At 33.7% G+C, this 14,807-nt stretch overlaps 1 protein-coding gene across 5 annotated transcripts; it reads right to left on the reverse strand.

The window, feature by feature from the left end:
* Window positions 1-4,664: 4,664 nt before the first annotated feature.
* On the reverse strand, window positions 4,665-10,812 carry LOC120082986 (Tetratricopeptide repeat (TPR)-like superfamily protein). 5 transcript variants are annotated; one of them, XM_090316897.1, is made up of 3 exons: window positions 10,491-10,812; window positions 9,302-9,614; window positions 4,665-7,780 (listed from the first exon to the last, which is right to left on the reverse strand). In XM_090316897.1, the coding sequence occupies exon 3, from the start codon at window positions 7,754-7,756 to the stop codon at window positions 5,114-5,116; it is 2,643 nt and encodes an 880-aa protein (XP_090173023.1). In that variant the 5' UTR covers window positions 7,757-7,780; window positions 9,302-9,614; window positions 10,491-10,812; the 3' UTR covers window positions 4,665-5,113. The 5 variants fall into 5 exon arrangements, with proteins under 5 accessions (XP_090173023.1, XP_090173024.1, XP_090173021.1 ...); XM_090316898.1 differs by lacking the exon at window positions 9,302-9,614 and having other exon boundaries at window positions 4,665-6,264; window positions 6,472-7,780; window positions 10,491-10,771; XM_090316895.1 differs by having other exon boundaries at window positions 9,302-9,542; window positions 10,491-10,771.
* Between the last annotated feature and the right edge of the window lie 3,995 nt (window positions 10,813-14,807).

The following is a 14,807-nucleotide window of genomic DNA, read 5'->3' on the forward strand; positions in this document are numbered from 1 at the left end:
ATAGTGTTAGAAAGAGAAAAAGAAAATGAAAGTAATGATATAGATATATAACAATGAAAATAATGATAGTTTGTAAAATGTCGGCGACGGCATTAATGGAAACGTGCGGAGGAAGATCAACTAAAGAAAAGCCACGTCATTCATCACTAAATTTCATAATCCTCTTTAAAGGTTTTTTAATTTTCATATACTTTTAAGCCATTAAAGTCATTTTAATTTAAGGTTTTATAGAGGTTGAAAATAAAAAACATGAAAATAAGATTGTTAAAAATGAAGGATGAATGTTTTTTTTTTTTTTTTTTTTTTGTGCATGAGAATGTCATTAAAATTTTTATGAGAATATATTGGATCAGGATTATTTAGGCAGGATAAATATAATATATACAATAGTTATTTATTGCAATAAATATCAATAACATTTTATTAATAATCGATCAAATGTTACATTTCTTATCTACGAGTTTTAGGATATAAAACCCAATAGTTATGTCATCTGATTCTAGTAGTGCTTTGATTGGACGCATAAATGATTATAGAGGTAATAAGGGGTTGGATCAAATAGCTCAAAAGATAAAATTCAAGAGATGTTGTTTGCAACTATTGTCGTAAGCCTAGCCATACGAAACGTGAATGCAGAAGATTGTCGCTTCAACTCCTGATAATCTTGACAAGTCAATTATGATTTATGTAGATGTGTTTGCTAAATTTCAATCGTATCAAGAGATATTAATGACATCATCTTCTACTCCTACTATTGCCATCGCAAAGAGAGGCAACATCTCTAAATGCCTTCTTTCCTCCACTTCGAAATGGGTCATTGACTCTGAGCTACAGACTATATGACAGGTAAACCTAGCTTATTTAGAACCTCTGTACATCTACCTCTTCACTAATGTCATTATAGCCGATGGAACCTCCACTCTTGTTTTAGGATATGGAACCATCCATCTTACTAAACCAATTTCTTTGTCATCAATTTTAAATTTATCACGTTTCTCTTTTAATTTGATTTCGATAAGTAAACTCACTTGTGATCTTCATTATTGTGTTTCCCTTTTTCTGGTTATTGTTTATTTCAGAATCTTACGACGAAACAAATTATTAGTAAAGAGTGTGAATTTGGAGGTCTTAATATATTTGAACCACAAATACCTACAGCCATCAAATGCTCCAACGTGTGGTCTCCCTTTGAGAACATTGTCGTTTGGGTCAACCGTCTATCTCTGTGTTGAAAAGTCCTAGTCCCCAACTTCAACATTTGTCTTATTTAGATTGTGAGTCATGTCAGTTTTCATCATTTGAGTTTGTATCCTCGAGTCAATAAACGAGCTAGTGCTCCATTTGAATCAGTCCATTATCATATTTGGGGTCCATGTTCTATCGAGTCCAAAGAAGGGTTTGGGTATTTTGTTACATTTGTTGATGACTATTCTCGTGTAACATGGTTATAGTTAATGAAAAATCGTTATGAATTACTTTCTCATTTTCATATGTTGAAATTCGAACCCAATTTAGTGGTGGTTTTAAAATCTTATGGAACGATAATGCTAAAGAATATTTCTCCCATGCACTAAAGTCTTATTTAGATGTCCATGGCATTCTTTATCAATCTTCTTCTGTCAATACTCCATCTCGAAATGGAGTTGTGGAACGAAGGAATTGTCATCTTCTTGAGATAGGCAAAACTTTGATGTTTCAAATGCATGTTCCAAAATCCTTTTGTGCTAATGTTGTTTCTACAACTTGTTTCTTAATAAATCACATGCCCTCTTCCATTCTTAAGAGTGAGATACCTTTTTGTACTTTATGTCTCAAACAATAGTTGTTTCTCATTCCACCCAAAATATTTGGTTGTGCCTGCTTTGTCTGGGATGTTCGAGCTCAACATACCAAGTTGGATCCAAAGTCCTTATAATGTATTTTTCTTGGTTATTCCTATGTTCATTAGGGGCATCGGTGTTATTGTTTTAGTCTAAATAAATATCTTGTCTCTCCTGATGTCACTTTTTTTTAAACATTCCTCATTCTTTTCCTCACCTTCTTTTTCTTTGAATAAGAGTCAATGGGAGCATAAAGAGTTAAAGGATGATTTCCTTGTATACACAATTGTTTCCCCTTCTGATCCCCTTCCTGATTCATCTCTACCTGTCACCTCTATTCTTCCACTCATTGTTAAGGTCTCTATAATCGACGTCAACCTCTTTTAGTTCCATGCCCTATACCCAAGGCTTCTTCTTCTCCTTCCGTTCCATGCTTTGTACCAGAGTTTTTTTCGTCATTGGATCTGAAAATGAGTGATGATCTTCCTGCTCTTTGTAAAGGTAAATGTAAGTACGCTCATCCTATTTCCTCTTTTGTTTCATATAACTATTTGTCATCTTCTACATGTTCATTCATTGCATCCTTAGAATTTGTATTAATCTCTAAAACTGTTCATGAAGGTTTGTCTCATCTAGTTTGAGGTCTGAAATAATCATAAAAGCACACTCACTTCAACATGCATTTTAATCATCATGTTTTATACAGTGGATCATCATAACTAAAATACATGATAAAGAGGGTCAATTTTTTTTTTTTAAGGAATAAAGTAATTTGCTCAAACTTAAACGCAATTTACATAGCTGACCTGAACTTTTAAGAGCATGTGAGGTGGGTTGGAAGGACAGAATATCCATTGGGTAAAGAAAACAAAAACATTATAATTGGTAAAAACATGTACCATTTTTGCCTTAGTCGACAACCAAAAGACACTTTGATGGTACTAATATATGACAGTCTATTTTATTTTTATTTTTTATTTTTTTTGCGTTTATTTGGGATGTGTTTAGTCTTTGGCCCAATGAATTGATGGGTCACACTACTAAAAAAATAATTTTATATCTTATCAACTACTTATATTGTGGGTCCCAAGAATTCAGAACTCTCTAGATTTCATAACTCTTTATCCCTTACCCCAAACACCCTAAAGTGATAGAAGGAATCTGAATGGATTGTAAGGAGTATCTAAGTGTTAACATTTATTCAGTCAATATACGGTAGGGATAATATATAGAACATTACAATTACTTATGCCCACTATAAAACCTATTAAATGACAAAGCTCAATCGATGAAGAACATCACAATACTTGCATTCTTCTTAATGACAGCAGTTTACCCACAAAAGAATTGGACATTTATTTAGAAATTAGACGAGTACTTTTTTTTCCCGAGAATGTTTAAATGGTTGGGTTATGAAAAACAGATCAATAATCTTAAAAATCTTTCAAATTTCGTAAGAAAATTCTGGGCATCAATTGACTGAAAAAGCAAAAAGAAGAGACCTGTGAAATATGCAAGAGAAGAGAGGAATTGGGTGCACAAAATTAGAAAGAAAGTCTAGTATGAAATGGCTTCCCTACACACGTTCAATATGTCTATAAATAAAACACTATAATAAATTTATGATTATCATCAATCACCACATCAATCATGATAGATCTGTAGTTAATCTAGGAAAGAAGAGTGTAATATATATAGATTCCTTCAGAGTCGGTTATATATATTGGACGCATAAAAGTATCCTAGATCATGTGTCATACGAAGGTATGCTAACCAAGATCATATGAAAAAGAATATACAAGCAAAGTGCGCTAAAAATGCAAAGGAAACTAGTACTTAGTTACTTATGAATAAATAGTCCATTTATTACCAAGACATAATTATTTCATTAAAAGAATGATATGTCTTGGTTCCTGATGGGGTGAGATGAATCAGCCTTTTGATGATACAAAGTGGAATGATTGCAAGGGGTCAATAACATAATAATCTACTATATATTAATTCGAAATTAGCTTCCAATTTTTTTCTCTCTGACAAAGTAGAGTTTCTTATTAATACGTGAAAAGTTACCATAAAAAAGTTAGGCCTCCACAAAATAATAATAATAAAAAATTCTATTCCTAAATTGAGACAAAGGGTAAATATAATAATAATTTGGAAGTGAACATCAAAACTAAAAAAGAAAATAAGAATTCTGAATTCATAGATTCTTGAGGACATCATTACAAAACTTGTTTATTAAATTAAGCAGGGGAGAATAAACATCTTAAGGTATTAAGAAAATGTAACAACAGTCAAACAAAATGCCCAAGTTGAGGAGTAATTTTAACTTCAATTTCATTTATGTTTAACCACATAAAAGTTTGTTGTTGTAGATAATGTCAGGCATGTATCAGGCTTGGAAACTTTTAACATTTGCTTACAACTACTTTCCTTGAAATAGAGACATAAAAAACACCTTGCAAACAAGATGCTAGAATAACAACAGAAAATATGGGAATGTGAGAAAACTTATTCTAGAATAACAACAGCTACATTTACTAGGTCTGAACAAAATGATCAACTTTAGAGGGAAAACCTAAAACACTATTAGGATGTGTAGAAATAAGAAACATGTGTAGATGTAGGGGTAAAAGTTGGCTCACATTTACAAATTTATGGAAACGGTTTTTTTTTTTTCAGATAAGGTGCTGAACTTTCCATCAGAAAAAATGAAAGAACAAATTCAAGGTAAATGTTGAATTTTTCCCATAATTCTTACGCATAATCGTGAAACCAAAATATGAAATTTGAACAATTAGAAATAAAAGTGGGACAAGTATCAAAGTTGAGGACCAAGACAGGTTTACACCAATTCTAATGAATTCTCACCAAATTTAAGCAATAGCAATTCCTCGTCATGATGTAGCCAAGTATTCACCAATAAACGAAGCAGTATCTTTTCATATTTGCAATTCTGATTTTACACATTGAATGACTTATAAAGGATTGTGAAAACTTGCGGACTCTTCAGCCAAAATCACTATATTATTATTTAGCAAGAAAAACATGACATTGACATTATAAATGGAGAAGAGAACCTGTGTTCTAAAGGAATCCACCCATTCAAGGACGACTGAACATGTGATATCCACTATCCGATGAAGGTAGCCAGAAATTTGGAAATTTGATCTTCGGAATAAAGACAGAAGTATTGAACTGGCCCGGTTTGCAAATGTTACATGTCCTTTTGGCTTTGCAACCAAAAATTTCATCTACCTCCCTTTGATAAGCTAACAGAAAAAGCTTTAACTTCAGCTCCTTAGACATGAAACACTAATCGTCGGAATGCTGCCTTTCTCAATAAGAGATTTGACTCCCAACCCAGTTTGTTCATCTTCAGATAATTTAAGGATTGCATCTCTTATGGTTACATATTTCTTGTCGGTCGGATCGGGAATGTTTCCTTTCTCAATTGTATCCTTTAATATGTGAAGAGCCATGGAAAAGTTGTGTTTTGATATGAAAGCATCGATCAGTGCAACAGAGACATAACTGTCAGGTTTCATTTCCTTTTCTTCCATCCTGTGGTAATAAACTAGAGCTTCATCAGGCCTTCCACACTTGCAAAGACCATGCACAATTGCCATGTAAGCAATCCTGTTCGGGGAGCAACCTTTTTGCTGCATTTCATTCCAAAATATTTCAGCATCATCAGGTCTTCCAGAATTGCAACATCCATCAATCAAAGTCGTGTAAGTGATGATGGTTGGCTCCCTGTTCTGTTCATTCATTTTGGAAAGACAAAAGATGGCCTGATCAATATCACCACTTTTGCACCATCCATCAATAAGAAGATTATAGGTAACAACTGAAGGAACAAGCCCGGCCACTGTCATTTTGTTCAGAAAATTGTGGGCTTCGTTAACTTTTCCAGCTTTACAAAAGCCATTTATCAATACATTATAAGAAACCACATCTGGACGATAACCACGAGTACAAATGTCTTGAAACATCTCGAAAGCACGATCCACTTCGTTAATCTTGACTAGCCCATCCATGGCAGCAGAGTAGGCAACTATATCAGGCAGGAAGCCTTCACTAACTACATCAGCGAGAAAATTACAAGCTTCAATAACTTGCCCATTCTTACACAGTTGTTTCACGAGGAGTGTACAATGTTTTATCCATGGCTCGTGCCCACGATCCCGCATATTCCTCAATAATTCAATGGCTCCTACAGTATCCTCTCTCCTACATAGGCACCCAAATATTGAATTATGGGTAAAATGTGTCGGCTGAAGTCCGGATTGCTCCATATCTCTCAAAAGCTTATAACTTTCATCCAATCTGTCTGATTTGCACAGTGCATCTATCAAATTGTTATAAAGTAATTGGTTGCGTTCACAACCAAGTTGAATCATATCTTCAAAGAGGCTTAATGCTACATCCTGATCCAACTTACCTGTTGTCTTCAGCAAACCATCAATTACAATACTGAATGAAGCAGTATTAGGAAATACCTTCTTAAAAATTTGGTGGATCTCAAAAACGTGAATATCGCCACTATGAGATTCATTTCCTATCATAAGCCGAAGCAAATAACAAGTACTCTCTACTTTACCAGCATTAACAAGACATTTCAACACACTATTGTAAAGCAAGATCATACCTTCATCATTTATATCTTTTGGTCTTTCCCCAAGTAACATGATCACAACTCTTTCTTCAGAAGAAGATGCTATCAGCTTTGCAAGTATCTCGACATCAGGCGCAATTCCAAACAACTTCATCTTCAAAAACAAAGCCATTGCTTTCTCAAATGCCCCCTTCTTACAAAGTCCTCCTATTAGCACATCATAGATTGAAATATCAGGAGTAAAACCCAGTTTCAGCATTTTCTCAAACAACTTAAGAGCCATATCCTCTCTGGATTCCTTCACAAAACCATGAATCAATGCATAGAATGTCTTTTCATTTAACCCAAGATTTTGATCTCCCATTCTGTCTATGAATTGCATTGCTCTATCTACCTCACCCCACTTGCTAAAAGCTAATGCCAAGATAGAAAAGACATACCCATCAACCCACCCTCTCTCATGCATCTCACTATACACAATTAGAGCTTTGTCAAACCTTTCAGCATTGCAATAAGCCTTCAAAACAGGTGTCAATGTGTACTTGTCCACTTCCCACCCAAAATCTTTCATCTCCCTCAACCTGTTCTCAATGGAATCAATAGCATTTGCCTTGGACAAAATTTCCAACAAACAGTTATAACTATAACTATTTGGAACACAGAGATCCATTGATCTAACCTGATCAAACAAAAAGTTAGCTTCCTCAACCAACCCCACGTTTCCCAAACATCTTAAAAAGACTCCCAAAGCTCCAGGGGTCATTGAACAACGAAAGTTAAGGACATCCTTAGCAATGGCTCTCAGTGGGGCATTTTGTCGAGCATGTGATAGGATTGATGCAATGGCATTGAAAGTATAACAATTATGCCTGTACCCATGTTGTTTTGAGGCCCAAGTGAAGAACATATGAGCAACCTTCCAACTCCTCAAGCCATTCAAGACTGTTTCAACAATTCGAGTGTTGAGTCTTGAAGCTAAATTTTTCAGCTTGGGGTCATCAGGGGAAAATTTTTGTTGGCTAAAGAGGGAAATGAAGTTACTACTGATATGGGTTTCATCCAGAGAAGGACGAACATTGATTACTTCTGTACAAATTGATCTATAAGGTCGAGAAACCGTAGGAGAGATTTTTGCTGAAGATAAGCGAAGCAATGGCAAACAAATTAGTGAAATTGACGGACTTGCAAAGGCTTTGATTGGCAAGCGTGTTTCCGAAAAGCACCATTGGAATGGAGATGAGAAATTCAAGTTCCGGTTCATAAAGCTGAAGCTCATATTCCAGACGTTTTTTGGGTTCTTCCATGTGAGCTCTCTCATTCATAGAAGGTTTAGCAGTAAAATCTGAAAAATTAGCAATGAAGTAACTCAAATATTCATACATGAACTTTGAAGTTTATTTATGACAAGCAAAACGTGCTAAAACTGCAAAGGAAACTAATACGTTTGATTAAATAGTCCATGTATTACAAATTCATAATTCTTTCATTAAAAGAATGATGTGCCTTGGTTGCTGAAGGGGGTGAGATGAATCAGCCTTTGCAGACAAGTTGGAAGCCAAAAAGCCAAAAAGCCAAAAACTGAGATTTTTGTTTCCCTCAACAAAACCAAACAACAACCAAGAAGGAAAAAGACAATCAGAACACTTTCAATTGCAGAGAAGTGAATGAGAATGATAAAATACATAATACAAAAGAGTAACATTGAAGGGTGACATGCGGTCGATTATTTTGTGATTGATCAATTGTTGTGAGCGAAAGAGTAATGATGGCGGTGACAACGAGTCGACATTGATACGGAGGATGGGAGGAGGTTGAGGTAGCATGAAAAAGAAAATAGGGAAAGTGTAACAAATAGGACAATATTAATGGGGTAAAGAGTTTTGAGATCAATTTTTAAAAAGAAGACTTTTTGGACAAATGAACATGTGAAATATCTAAATTGAACTTGAATTATTCTAGAGTTTTTTTGTACGGATAACCATTTCTCGGGCACCTTTATGTTTTTTGACCCGCCCCCACAAAAATATGAAATTTGACCTTATGCTTACGTCAGGGCGCACTTTCAACATTCCTAGTGATATTGGATTGAAATGCCCAGCCCGACGACTTTTCCAAAACTCTATTCCTATTTTAAAATGGAAGTGCAATGAATAAATTAACAGAGTTCCATATTGTTCTAAGTGACATCGCAATAGTGATGAATGTCCCGACCCGACGATGGCTTATCCCTGACCCAATGCCATGGCCCAACGCGACATCACTTTTTCACACTTTTATCTCAGCATCGTCTCGAGGTAGTGAAGCTCATTCCAACCTGATGTCTTCTCGCTTAACTCAACCTGATGTCTTCTCAAAAGCCCTATCTCGATTTTAAGAAAAAGTGTGATGTATAAATTAAAAAAGTTCAAAATTCCATTCAACATTTTATCTAATTTCGACAATTATGGATTCTACGTTTTCTTAAGATTTCTTCTTCTTTCCGCTTATCTCAGTCGTCTTCACTTCTCAAAGTAGGTTAGTCTGTAAATCCCTCTTTCGATTTCCTATTGGTTTGTTGGTCATATTTAAATGCTTTCGTTTGTGCTCAAAAAATGTTAATAGAACTAGAATTTTCAGTTTGCAAGACTTGTGTTGTGCGAAATCATGTGTTGCTCTTGTTATACGTTTCATGTTTGTTCGTATGAAAGTGAGTGAGAAGGGTTACATGGATGCTCAAAATACCCATATTTTAAGGGCACAACTATTGAGTTAGGAATCTTAATTCCTTAGTATTCCTTGAATTACTCACGTATGGTATCTATTTGAATGAAATCTAGGTAATATATGGCATTGATTTTGAAATATAGGGTAGAGGATGAGTTACCTGCACAGATTACGAATCTATCTCACATTTGGCATGCGAACAGGTGGTGAAAGAGAAGCTTTCGTTAGCACAGTTGGACATGTTTAGACGAACCATCTTTAGGCATTTGGTTGACCTAGACTTGGTATTCAATAGTCCTCTTGTCCATTACATACTTCAAAGAGAGGTGGTTGATGATCAGTCGGATGTCATGAGCTTCCTTATAGGTGGTAAGGTTGTCACATTCAGTAAGGAAAATTTCCTACCCATTACAGGACTATGGTCATCTCCAGATGCTAGTGAAAACATCTTGTCAAGCACAGGCACCGGTTATCTATGAGACAAATACTTCAAAAACATAGAAACCATGCGTCCGACAGGTATGAAAGCCAAATATGTGAGTTGGAGTTTGATAATAAGGTGTCTCTTGTGTATTATGTTGAGATCGTAATGGTAGGGGTACGAATCGTGTGAACACGAAGTTGGGATACACATTTATATGTGAGATATTGTGAGATGTTACGAGATAAAAAACGATAGCTATAAACCTACCTAAAAAATGTGCATACCCACCCTAAATCACTTAAAACATCTATAAAAATGAGTTCCAATTGAGTGTTTCAGGTTTGGAGGTTGTTTCAAGAAGTTGCGAGACAAAAAACAGTAGTAAAAAACTACCTAAAAAGTGTCCATACACACCCACCAAAACACCTATAAAAATGAGTTTGAATTGAGTGTTTCAAGTTTAGAAGTTGTTGCAAGTGTTGTGAGATAAAAAACAGAACCTAAAATGATATTCAAAACCTTCCTAATGTCTTCTATACCCAACCTAAATCATCACAATCAATTAGAAGGGGTGGTTACAAGTTTTTGTGTTTGGGTGACATATTTGAAAGATAAAACAATAACACCCAAATGTGGAGCAACTCTTATTTTTACAAAATAAAACTAACCAACGATAGCATTCACAATAACCAAAGCAAAATAAACCTTGCTCTTCCATTTTGACTGCCAATCAGAAAACTCAATTAAAAGAGAAAAATCGGAAACCTCAAAAAAAAAAAAATACAACAAAAATCAGCAAAGAATAATCTCAAAAGAAAAAAATGTAACAACCCAAATTTCTAAAAAAAGAAAGTAGAAATGTTATTACAAGTCAAAATCAAGGTGTATGTTCCCTACGATGGTTGAAGTTTGAGTAAGAAGGTACCAAGAAGTTGTTGTCCACGTTGCCGAAACGCTTGTTCACCGTTGTCCACGTAAAGGTAACGCGCCGCCGCCGCCGCCGTCCAAATCTCCACCGTCGCCGCTGTCCAAATCTCCGCCGCAGCTGCTATCCAGCCCGTCCGATCGTTCCGCCGTCGTCGACTGATTGCTCTGCCGCCGTCCAAGGGAGGTTGGAAGATCGATGGAGTGTTGCTCCTAAGAGTTGGGAGACATGCGCGCGAGGGAGAGGGAAATCGTGAACGGAATGAATAATTAAAGTTTTTGGCTAAATTATAAAAATATCCCTAAATTTTGTACGTGATCCCAACAAAATTTCAAACTTCCAAAAAATAAATAGGATTGTTTGGAGCGTTGAATTGAGATAAGAGTTGAGGTGAGAATTGAGTTCATACCTGATGCAATTTTTTAACTTTAAATAATATATTTTATGATTACTATTTTTGTTTTGAAACAATTAACTCATTACATTTCTTGTAGAAATATGGTTAAATAAAACAAGAAACTAAAGCAAAATCATAACTTTCTAGTCGATTTTTCTTCATGAATTTCATTATCATCTTCTTCTTTTTCTTATTTTTTTAAAATTAAATCTCTCTTATCATCGTAACAACCAATGAAGACTGTAGTCGAAGTTGATTATCGAATATGACTTTTGCTGAAGTTTGTAGTCGCTAGCCGGAGGTGGTTGTCGGAGCCTGAAGTTGGTCAAATGAAGGTGTATTGGAGTTGGTTGTCAAAGTTTGTCATCATAGGTGGTTTTCAAATCTCGGAGTTAGTCGGACGAAAGTAGTCGTCGAAGTTGATCATCGAATATGATTTTCACTGGAGACTGTAGTCGGATGACACTATTAGAGCCCAAAGTTAGTCGCCTGAATGTGGTATTAGAGTTGGTTGTTGGAGTTTATCGTCAAAGGTGGTTTTCGAAGCCTCGAGTTGGTCGTCGGAGTTGCTCGCTCAAAGGTGATCATCGAAGGTGATTTCCATCGGCGTTTGTAGTTGAAGGTGGTTGTCGGATGCCAGAATTAGTTGTCGGAGCTCGGAGTTGGTCGCCAGAGTTGTCATCGGAGGTGGTTGTCGGAGTCCAAATTTCATGAGAATTGTCATTGAAGGTGGTTAGCATAGCTTGAAGTTGGTTGCTTGAATTGCCATCAGAGGTGGTTGTCGGGGTCCGGAGTTGGTCGCCATAGTTATCATCAGAGGTGATTGTTGGAGCTCGAAGTTAGTTCTCGGAGTATGACAGTGGATGATGGGTGAAGTCTCTAAAAACATGGGAATAATGGAGAATTGAGGTGAGTTGGGGTAAGTTGGTAGAATATACCAACCAAATTCCACCAACATTTAAAGTTGGTGGGTCAAACCAACTCAACTCATGTTGGTGAATCAAACACCCCAAGTGGATTAAAAAATATAGTCATCCTTAGTTTTAGATTTTTTAAAAAAATTGATAATATTTTGTATAAAGAAATAACCCTAAACTTTCGAATATTTCAAAAATATCTTTACACCAAAAAAGGTTTTAAAAAAAATACACTTATTGATATATGAACATAAACCATTAATATCATATTATTTTTCCTTTTTTCCTCTTATTTCTTAAATATCCTCTTACTCCCATTTTTGTTTATGGTTTGACATTTATTTATATAAAATAAATAAATAAATACAACCGTACTTCAGTTAAGGTATATAAATTATAATTAAGGAAAAGAGAATAAGGGACGCACTAAAAGATTTTAAGACTTAAATATTTTAACAAATTTGTATATTAGTAGTTGAGTGTGTGTTAATAACCAAATACATTTTTTTTTTACCATTCATCGTTTTTTTATGTTTTAAGTGAGATTTTTATTTTGGAATTTTGTGAGAATTTTTGTTTTAACTTGAAAATTTTGGTTTTTATAGTTGGTTGCTGAAAATTTTGGTATAAGCTAGGAATTGGAAAATTAAGAAAAAAATGAGAGTATTTATACGAATATATATATATATATATATATATATATATATATATATATATATATATATTTATTTTAAAATTAGTTTTTTTCAAATTTAAAAAAACTTCAAAGAAATTGATCACCATATTAACTGTAGGAGCATTTAAAAAAAAATTATTCTAAAGTTATTTTGCAACGAGATATTAACAATTATAGTTCAAATACTAAAAGTGAAGGTATTTTTTTAAAAACTTTTTATAGGTTAGGGGTATTTTTGAAACTTTTAAAAATTCAAGAGTATTTTCAAACAAAACATTAATGGTTTTCATCCAAAACTACAAAAATACTTTGAACTCTTCTCGAAAGTTTAAGAGTATTTTGAAACTTTTAAAAGTTTAAAGATATTTTTGGTATAAAATACAAAGGTCATTAACGGTTTTTATAATTTAGCATTCAAATTTTAGGATGTTTTTAGTAAGGGACAATTTAGATATTTCACTTGCTCATTTGTTCCAAAAATCTTCTTTTTAAAAATTGATCTCAAAATTCTTTAACCCCTTACGATTGTCCTATTTTTTTGCTTTTTTTTTTTTAAAAAAAAAGTAAAAATCAAGAGGCAATTTAGACATTTCATATATTCACTTGTCCTGCAAGTCTTTAAACTGAAAACTCATCATAAGTCTTTAGTCCTCCTAAAATTGTCCTATTTTTGGTCATTTCCCTAAAATTAAGGTAACCTGATTTTTCAAAAATCGAACTGAACCGGTTGGTTCGATTTGGTTCCTTAGTTTGAGTCAGTTTCTTGACACACCACTACTTAAATTTAAAATAATTTCCTTCAAGTTATCACACCATTTTAACTATTGAATTTTAAAATCATTTCCTTCAAGTTTCGAAGATTTTATAGTACATTTTTATGTTGAGTGAATTAATTCTCGTGTTAGTAAACTAATTTTAATCATGTAGCCTTGTTAATTGGTTAGAAAGAATAAATTAATTTCCTAATTAATCATCAACAATAAATAAAAAATTAAAAAGTTGGAATTAATAAATAAACGTGACTTTAAATATAATATGAAATCAAACTAGTAAATTAATTTTAATGAGTTTGTCATTATATGATAAAACAATTGAGGAATACGACGGGAAACACGGATATGGAGAAAATATAATACAATTATATATTTATTTAATAATAATAAATATAATATAAAATAAAATAAAATAAAATAACTAGAATTATAAAATTAGATAATATGAAAACTAATGGAATTTTGAAGTGAATTTCTCACCAATGTGCATCATCAAATATCCACCAAATGTCACTATTTATAGACAAAGTGGGAAGTAGGATGTGGACTTACATAAACACCAAGCATGAATTATTATAAGGCATATAGACAACATGAAAAATGACAAGTGACTTTTAGACACTAAGCATTGGACATCTATTTTTATGATATTTATAATACTCCCCCGATGCTCATATATATATATGAAATATGCCTTGTTGACGGGCCCGAAACTTACGTCGTTAATAAGCTTCAAACTTGATCAAAAGAAAATTTCTAATATCGAACATCTCCTATCACTACAAAGATATAGCAACAGTGGTAAGTCCGAGTTGATCTGCAGAAAACGCGATTGGTTTCGTTAAATTAATTTTCTAACTAGAGCAGTAAATAGGGGTTTTGTGTGGAAGAGATATATGCGTGAAATTAAAATAAAAAGGTAAATGTAATCTAGAATAGGAGTTTATATAATTTATAGAGCAAGAGGGAGTTCCCTATGTAATTTATTTCATTAGGCATCAATTAATTACACTAAATTTGTCAACCCCTCACCTGTTAGAAAATTTAATAGCCCAATTAGGAAAATTCAATGTTAAACCAAATTAGTCCTAACTCAATATACAACTCTTCCTTCTTAGTGACATACAAGTTAAAATTCAATTGCATTACGAAAGGGTTCAATTATTGAGACATACTACAAGCCGGTAAAGTCATATCTTATAGCATGATTTATTTGGGAAAGATTATATCAGGGCATACATGAGTTTGGTCAGAAAAATTCTAGACTTCACATATGTGATCCTAATATGCGCAACTAAATCAATCAATATATGCATAGGCTATGTTGATTTTGCGAACAAGAATTTCGGTAATCTAATTTATCAATTCAATTTATAAAAATTCCATCAAGATTAAATCAAACCATCCCAAAGAGTTCACAAAATTTCAGTTAAATTAATTAGAAAACATTCAAGAAAATAAACATAGGGCTCTTGCTCAAAAGAAATTAGATAGGATTACCTCTTAATTCATAGACAAATCCGAGGTACACGTCCAATCCATCGATTACAACCA

Source organism: Benincasa hispida, chromosome 8 (genome assembly GCF_027475165.1).
Source record: "Benincasa hispida cultivar pf3 chromosome 8, pf3_genome.v1.1, whole genome shotgun sequence".
In the NCBI taxonomy this organism is placed as follows: domain Eukaryota; kingdom Viridiplantae; phylum Streptophyta; class Magnoliopsida; order Cucurbitales; family Cucurbitaceae; genus Benincasa; species Benincasa hispida.

Coding starts and splice junctions, on each gene's coding strand:
- LOC120082986 (XM_090316897.1), bottom strand. CDS start 7,756: ATGAGAGAGCTCACATGGAAGAACCCAAAAAACGTCTGGAATATGAGC.